The sequence below is a fragment of the Monopterus albus genome, unplaced genomic scaffold (genome assembly GCF_001952655.1).
Source record: "Monopterus albus unplaced genomic scaffold, M_albus_1.0 scaffold34.1, whole genome shotgun sequence".
Classification (NCBI taxonomy): Eukaryota; Metazoa; Chordata; class Actinopteri; order Synbranchiformes; family Synbranchidae; genus Monopterus; species Monopterus albus.
In genome coordinates, this window is record NW_018127914.1 from 1,130,549 (window position 1) to 1,139,293 (window position 8,745).

At 41.4% G+C, this 8,745-nt stretch overlaps 1 protein-coding gene across 5 annotated transcripts in view; it reads right to left on the reverse strand.

Annotated features, from left to right (window-relative positions):
- Positions 1-1,794: 1,794 nt before the first annotated feature.
- The window catches only part of LOC109958715 (teashirt homolog 1-like), a 153,705-nt gene continuing 146,754 nt past the window's right edge, over positions 1,795-8,745 (reverse strand). For all 5 annotated transcript variants that reach the window (XM_020597586.1, XM_020597589.1, XM_020597585.1 and 2 more), the window contains one exon: positions 1,795-6,357. In XM_020597586.1, coding sequence (XP_020453242.1) covers positions 3,014-6,357 — 3,344 coding nt within the window. In that variant the 3' untranslated portion in view covers positions 1,795-3,013. The remainder of the gene's footprint in view (positions 6,358-8,745) is intronic.

An 8,745-nucleotide genomic window follows, 5' to 3' on the forward strand; every position in this document is an offset into this window, starting at 1 on the left:
TGCATGTTGCCATCCATTATATGTGACTTTCATTGTGTGTGACACTTCCCTGTTTTTATCACTGCTGTGTCTTGTGTTTCCCTGCTGCACAGAGCATGCTGCCAGGCACTGGAACTCTATTATTTCTTGGGAAAAAATGCCTTGGGCTAGTGTTCAAAGGCTGCGTGGGGCATGTCAACTTAAATACCTTCAGTAGAGACATACCGTGGCCTCTTTTATCAGGTGTCTCACTAGCTGAGCTATGAAGCTCAGCTCTATTCTAAACCATAAAATCAAATCCTGCCTTTATGACTGTTATATTCACTTCTTCCCCTAAAAGGATTTATTCCCTGTTTGAAAATATTTTTCCATATTCACCGATATGGGGCTCATCATGGGGTCTGAATTGAAAAACATCTCATTTACTTTGCTAAAATGTGTCACATTAACAAGGTGCCATGTAGTAAACAAAGTATGCACAAGATACTCAGTCATACTCACAATAACCAAGCATCCTTAAAACCTGTTGCAAGAGAAACTATTTCAAACTAACTCCATTTCTTCTGGTAGCTTCTAATTGTGTCTCACAGTGGAAAATCTGTAGCTCCCTCAGTGCGACCTGGAAGTTATCCGGAGCTTATTACAGTAAGCATGTTTGTGGACAGAACATTTGAGGATTTGATGTGGCTTTTGCTGTATTTCTTTAAATAAAGCAACCTAGGAAGGTGGATCCTTTAATGCATAAGACTAAATCCTGCCTCAAAAACTGAAGCGGTGAATGGCGGATTTGAACCGTCGCAAAAATACAGACCTGACCCCCTTTGACCCCACAGGAAGGAAGAGGAGTTGTTCATGTAGACACAGATCCAGAGGGAGTCAGAGCATTTGCTTGTCTGCTTCAAGCTGGTGTATATACCTGCTCTGAAAATCCAAGCTGTTACACTTGATTGTATTCATGATCTAGATGGGCATTTAAGTGCAGTCAGGAAAAAGGATGCTCTCTAACTGCAAGATGATAAAAAGAAATGGGATTCTCACAGCGAGATTCACTTCCTAGGTGGCATCCTCAAAACCAAAGCTTTGTCATTTTAAAAGAATCCAAGAAGCTCCAGTGCGCCACAGATCCAAGCCAAAGTGGACAGGAGGGTACTTCCTCAATTTTCTGTCTATGTGGTGAGTGGTGGAAAAAGATTACTAAAGTAAAAGTTGGTTAAAAAAAAGTGCAAAAATACTCTGCTACAAGTCCTGCATTCAAATTCTTAGTTAAGTAAAAGTACATTATCAATACATAAAGTACTAAAAGTACTCATTATGCAGAATGGCAGATTTAATATTAATGTATATCGCATTATTGGAAATTCATTTATTGTGTACTTCAAATAGCTTATATGGTTTTGATTTGAATTACTGCTGGGTAGCTTGCCAGTTTATCACTGGAGACCAATACAGTCTAATGATTATACTGCTTTTATTTTTATTAATCTGAGTGTGAAAAGTAACTCGAGTTATCAAGTCAATGTAGTGGAGTAAAATGTACAATTTTTGTCTCAATGTAGTGAAGTTAAAAAAAGAAAAGAAAATACTCATGTAAATTTCAAATACCTCAAAACTGTACCTAAGTACTGTACTTTAGTAAATGTACATAGTTACTTTCCACCACTGTATAAGTGGTCAGCTTGCAGGCAACTGTGGTTAAGCCCCTGTCCTAGAAAATAGAAGCACAAAATGTTTTCTGCTTCACAAATTTGACATTAGACAATATCATACAAGAAACTTCTCTCACAAAAAAAATCACTCAAAGAACACAGTGTAATCCAGGACATGGAGTTTATTTTACAACTTAAGATAAGAGAAGGGAATTCTTAATATCTGGGCTGATGATAAAACCTGGAAATGTATCAATGTGTGAGAATTTCTTTTTTCAAAGATATGTACAGTACCATGCATCAGAGCAGATGCCAGTAAAGTTCTGTTATTTTATGTAAACCACACTGAAGGACCTAATTTTCACTCAAAAAGTGCATTGTGTTCCAACTATATTCTGTAGCTTTATACATTTTTTCCCCATTTGTCTAGAAAATAACATTATAAAATGCACACAGTACAAATAATATTGAACTTTAAAGAGCAAGATATGCTGACACATATGTATACATACTTGCTGATTATTCATACACTAAGTTTTAAACTTCATAAATTTTACAATTGTAGCTTCATAATAATAAAATGGGTAGCCTACTAATGAAATACTGTACAAGTTGAAACAACCAGGAAATTATACTTTACTAGAGAAAAACATTCTAAACATTTTGCATGAATTTCTGTGATTTAATGGCAAACAAACAGTTATAGTTAGTCCATCAAAATTCCATGTTGATCAGTGGAATTACAACTGAAAAGAGTGAAGTGTTGTCATTTCCCCTAAACATTTTTTTCATCAGTTTACACTTCCTTAAAGTGCTGAACTCATCTTAACATTTTAGAGCATCATCATAGCTGAACTTCTTCATATAAAAGGTTGAATCCAAAATTTGTCAAACAGGGATATCGGTTATGTCATTGTGTTTTAAATGTCATAATGCTCACTGCTTTACATGAAAACATGCACAAACTGTTTCATAAATTAGATTTAAGTTGTGTTGAAATATGTTTGTCTGAAAAATCATCCAAAATCAGTGATCAAAATAAGAGCAAGGTCCAGTTTTAATACAACACCTGGACTTTTTCCCAGAGGCTCAGATAGGATACAGTGCATTAGGAAAGCAACCATCAGTCGGTGACCACATAGTGCCATGACTGCTGCACCAATTTGGTTCATTTACTGAATCAACCTTTACAACATAGCTTTGAGCCCGTGAAGTGTAAGCCCCTGCCATTTATGAATAACTGAATAATTACAGTATGTGGTATTAAAGCTACCATGTTTTTAATTACAATATATGTCACAACAATTCTGGCACTATCTGTTATGACAGATTGCAAGTTAGAGTTATAGTGCAACAGTAATCTGTCTTGCTATCAGCTTTACTTGATTTCACTGTTTGTCAAACTTTTCCAACTCTGTCACAAAAATGAAATGGTCCTCTGGTGACTTTCCATGTGCTTTGCAAAGGTGCAATTTGATTGCATGTTTGCTCACAAATGTCCGATTGCACAGTTGGCACTGATATATCAAGTCGGTGTCGTCTTCTGTGAGCACAGAGGAACTGAAAGTCTTGTCCTCTATTCTGCTGACTGCTTGTTGCTCTGTTAAGTCTATGGATAGTTTTGAGAGGTCCTTCAGGGTAAATCCAAGATGTGACTCCAAATGGTGAATGTAGGATGAGGGAGTCCTGAACTGGGATGCACAATCACTGCACAAAAACAGAGGCTGGCCAGAGTCAATATTTTTTAGGAACTTTGTGCCCCCTGTCCGCTTTAACTGGTATTTTACATTGGCCAGCCAATGTGAGATAGTTGTCATGGAGAGACCAGTGAATCTACAGATGTGGACCCGTTCCTGTGGTCCCAAGTCATTAATTACAAACTTTCCCTCAGGAGTCTCCCTAAGGCTGGAGGCAAACTGGGCCTGGAGAATCAACAGGTGCTGGGGATTCCAGTTTGACTGTCGGCCTTTCCGCCTTTGGATGGGAGACAGCTCCTCCAAGCTGTCCTCAATTGTACAGCCATCGATGTCTGATTTTTCAGAGATGGAAGATGGTGTTGTAGACTTTGGTGTCAAACGGCCAGTCAGATTTTTCACCATATCAGAAATATCCATCAAAGCATTCTCCCGTAGAGGTGGAGATGAAGACTGAGAGAACGTTTTGAAAACTGGGTTGTTGTTGTTGTTTGGTGTAGTAGAAATAGCCTTAGCTGTATTTCCATTAGTGTTTTTGGATTTTGTCAAGTCTATGGGCTGATCGTCTTCCCCTTCCTGGTACTGACTCATAGGCTCTGCTGACTTGATCTGAGCAGAGTTGCTGTTGATCTTATAAAGCATCGTGAAGGGGTCTATGAAGGGGGTTGCCACTTTTGCAGCTTTCCCCAAGTGGTTGTTCATGATAGACTGCAAAGCACTGAGAGGGTTGACAAGTGGTTGTTCAGGTGAGTGATCAGTGATGATGCTCAGGTTGTGGCAGCCATTGCTTACAAGCTTTTTTGGTGAATCAACTTCACTCTTAATCTGTGTCTCCACTTTGGGCTTTGTCTGTTCTTCCTCTTTGCTTCTTGACTCAGTCTGGTCCTCTACCCCAGTATTTTTCACTGCCTTTGAGAGGTTTTCTGGATTGGATAAAGCCTGTTTGTCCTTAGAATTTGGCAAAGGTGACTTTTCAAACCTGCGCTTATTCTCTACAAGTTTTTCCTCTTTTTCACTGTTGACTGAACTTTTTCCTGTCACTTTTTCCACTAGCTCCTCCATAGCCAGCACATTATTCTTGTGACTTGGAGGTGAACAGGGGCTATTAGGTGAATGGACCACAGCACCTAAATCAGAGGACAGCACCTTCAAGGTGTTGCTGCTGAACAAAGGTTGAACCTGTGCACATGAAGGCAAGGTAGACTTCAAGGCTCCATGCAGCTGATAGGCAGCATGAATACTGGGGTATCCACCCCAGGTTGGTGTGCCTGTTTGGGCCTTGCTGATGGCACTTGAAACTGTGTTCTCTAAAGACTTCAGGATGTCTAAACCACCTTTAGGTGTCTCTTCCAAATCTTCTTCTCTCAGATATTGGTAAGATCTGGCCTTTCCTGGTTTATCAGCTTTTTCAGGGGGATCTTCCTTCTCCTCTTTTATTTTCTTCTCCAGTTCCCTAGCTGCCATTTTCTCATCATCTCTCTCTTCATCTTTGTTTTCTTCAGCTTTCTCCTCAGGGCTAGCAGGCTGCAACAGAGAGTCAGGCTGTGACTTCCCATTAGCTGCTGGGAGTCGTGTGGCAGTTGGCGGCAGAGGAATCGACTGAATTTTCTCCTCAATGACAGGATCAAAAACTAACTGCTTACCCTTTTTAGAGGCTGAATTGGTTACTTTGAGAAAGTGTCCCGTGACCATCATGTGGGCTGTCAGCTGTTGCAATGTGTCATGTGAACTGCCACATTCCATGCATTTGAGAATTTGTGCCTTGCGTGCCTCAAACTGCCAAGTATAGCTGGCACCATTTTGGTAACCATATCGATTGTTAGGAGTGACATAGGGATTGGCCACTTTTTGGTCTTTGGGAGATTCTCCCAGGAGTATGCCAGATGACACAGACTCCGGAGAGCTTGGGGACATCAAATCTTGAAATGCTCTTTTTTTGGTTGGGGGTACCAGCTTTGAGGTGAGAGCTGGCATTGGTTCTTTTAGAGGCACTTTCTGATAGTGTTTTGTTTTGATCATGTGAACACTAAGGTCTTGTAAGGATTCAAAAGAGTGGCCACAGTACATGCATTTCAAAACTTTCTGGGCATCTTCCTTCCCTTCCATCTCCAGCAGTGAACGCTTGCGTGGCTTGGACCACTTCTTGCTTCGATCATCTTCAGTATCCTTATTGTCATCTCGATAGTGGCCAGTCTCATTCATATGCACTGTCAGGCCAACCAAAGTGTCATAGGCTGCACTACAGTCCTTGCACCTGAACTTGCTGGCACCAGTAAACACAGGGCCATAGAGCTTATTGTTTTGCCTATAAAGCTGCACGGTGCTGAAAAGGCTAGGCTCAGGAAGCAGTTGGTATGGAGTATGCTGTAGAGTTTTGGCCAACGCTGCCTGGTGCCAGTCATAGGCTAATCCTCCTGTGTTGCCAGAACCTACACTAGTGCCACTGTTGCTGCTGCTGGACACTGTTCTTGTGGCGGTACTGCTGGTATTAATATTAGTAGTGGCTGAAGTGTTGCTACTGCTACATCTATTCCTCACATGAATGTTTGCTGGGCTGTGACTGTTCAAGAACCCGCTGTTCCCTATGTGATTACTCCCATTGCCGTTTCTAGCTGCAAAATTGTTGCTTTGTTTACTTTTAAGCATGTCCAGAGCGATGCTGGACCAGGAGGCATCCGAGATCAGGTTTGCATAGACAGCTTTCATTTTTGCCAGACTGTCCTGTAGTGAGAGGCCATTGATGGACTCTGTGGACTCCCCTAGCTTCTCCTCTGCCTTATCTTGACCATCACTAAAAGATGATATGAGCTTAAGGTCCACCAGTTGATCACTAGTGGTGCTGAGTGGAGAGGCGTACCCAGCATCTGGGTTCGTGCCATTGCTGAGTGGAGAGTTTTGGCAGCTATTGCCATCTCCTCTGTCCTCGTCATCATTGAACAGATAGTCTGCATCTTGGCCATCCATAGAGAGGCCATCATCCAGCAGATGCTCCTCCTCATCAGTGTTGTCTGCTTTAAATTTGTCCTCAGGTCCATAAGCTGGAAAACAAAACAGAGGGATATGTTGTCATTAGACATTTTTTTAAAATGTTTTTTGTCTATTAGAATGATATGGATTATGTTATATGAGCATTATGACCTAACAGCCTTACTATATGAAGATGTTATGTGCAATAATCTTAAGGAGACTTTCACCAATTGTCCCAAAAAGATGACAACGTCACAAACACTTATATCTTGACAATGACAATGCACTACCTAATGAAGCTACAGGACTTGATCTATTGATCATGTGGTGAGAGCTGTTACTTCACAACAGAAATGAAGACATTTTTGCCTGATCACAGGAAAAGGGAAAGTATGCCTCATTGATCAATCTGTTACACACGTTTCTTTCTTAGCATATACCGAGTGGTAACAATGAACTAATGCGATTATTTTACTGCATATGTGGAAGCATTTAATCAATTAGCCAATTTTAAAGCCAAAACAGCATAGAGTTTGTAAGTATATCATTATTAATTTTGCTGCTGGAGTGAGACTGTTCTTGACTTTGATTTGCTTTATTTTTTCAACATGCCTCTATAGTACTATGGATTCACATGTAAGAGATAGAGGAGGAAAATGCCAGCTGCATCAGCCTTGCCAAGCCATGGTTGGCAGGAGTCAACTTGGCATCAGCTGTGGAAGTCCTCACAGCGTGATGCTGGGAAACGGCCAGTGGACATGACAAGCCATGTTGTTACTGCCTGTGCTCCGTGAGTACTCACAGCGTCAAGTGGGCCATTTTAAAAGAAGAGAGGGAGGTTTATAATATCAATGGAAAATGGCTGCTTTTTTTCTTTATGCAACTGTCTACAAATTTCACAAATTATTTGTTGCCCGAACACTAAAATATGAATTAAAATTATTTTAAATTCCAGTTGTCAAAGCTTAAAACATGAAAGAAATTACAATGTATTTGTGATATTGTTGGAGGCCAACACCTACAAAAGCAAAAAGGAAAGGTTTAACATGATCCTCGAAGCAGATTAAGAGGGAAATATTGCTGAGAAGCAGGAAAAAATAGAGGGTTAAATATGCTAAGGCAGCTCCTACAATCCATCCCTTGTAAGATGCTTGTCTGAGGTGCCAGAATCAGTCTCCAGTGAGGAGGCAGATGTGCTGTCAGCTTCAAACAGCATGTAGCTCTCTATCCCATAATCGGAAGGGACATAATACCTGATGTTTGTGAGATGCCAGTTACTGCTGCCTGGGAAAAGCTGGAGGTCCAACAGCTGCATCTCTCAGTGATGTATGTGTGTAAATGTGTGAGTGTGTGTTTGTGTAAAAGAGTGAATGTACATGGCTCAGTACAACCTTCCTCTTCTTAATTAAACTGTGCTAGTTTTGCTCTTTACTGTAAACTCTTAATTATACACAGGCCACACTGATATCACTCACTTGAGCTAGTCACTAAATTAGGAGATTTTTATCCTTTTAGCAAAGCAGCCATAGCCATAGTTTGTTTCAACCCGTTTGGTCCACCCAATCGAGATTCAGCCCACTGTACTGAAATAAATGCAAAACTGAACCTATTCATAGTCAATATGGTGAGAACAGTTAAAGACAAAGCAGCTTAGCTGACAAAGTGAGAGAAACCTGACAGCAGTGCAAACACACACACAATTCACACTCAGAAAGCACGCCGACACTAAACTCTACCCATTCTTTGCCATTCTCTGTATGACAGGTGTCAGTGTCAAGAGTGTGTCAGTGTCAGCACGGGGTGTCAGTGGCCACACAAACAAGCCTGAGAAGAGGTGGAAGGGGAAGGTAACAACAACAAACAAGTCAGCCACCCCCCCCAGCTTGGGCCTCCTTCCTCACCATCTGTGTCAGAAAAGCTGCGGGTGCCACCGCCGGCTAATAAGGCAATCAGAGATGGAAAAGATGCTGACACGGCAGCTTTCGAGCGTCACTCAGAACAAAAGAGGAAGAGGCGAGGGAGGGAGAGGGGGATAGGGAGGGGATTAAAACGGAGGTGGAGGGGAGGAGCAGGGGAGAGGTGTCTGTTGTGGTTGTCAGTCAAAAACATAAGTCCACTTTGTGCTGTCAGGGAGGATAGGAGGAAAAAAGAGGGGAAGTTTTGAAAAGAGAAGAGAAAAGATGTGTTTAGGCCAACGAACAAGAGGTGTGTGCATGGGAGTCTGTGTGTGAGGACGCATATCTGACAGAAAATGCATGACAGGAAAACAAGTTCAACAGTTTCCAGCTAACTAAGCACGAGATATCAGGAGAGACACATCAGTGAAATTTTTACCGTGTGTGTGCAAGTTTTTAAGTGCGTATTATCTAGGTGTGGCTGATCGGTTTTGTGTGTGTCAGGTGCAAGCAGAGATGCAATGTGGCTGTTCAGGGGAAAGTGAAGCCATCTGTGTCTGCAGA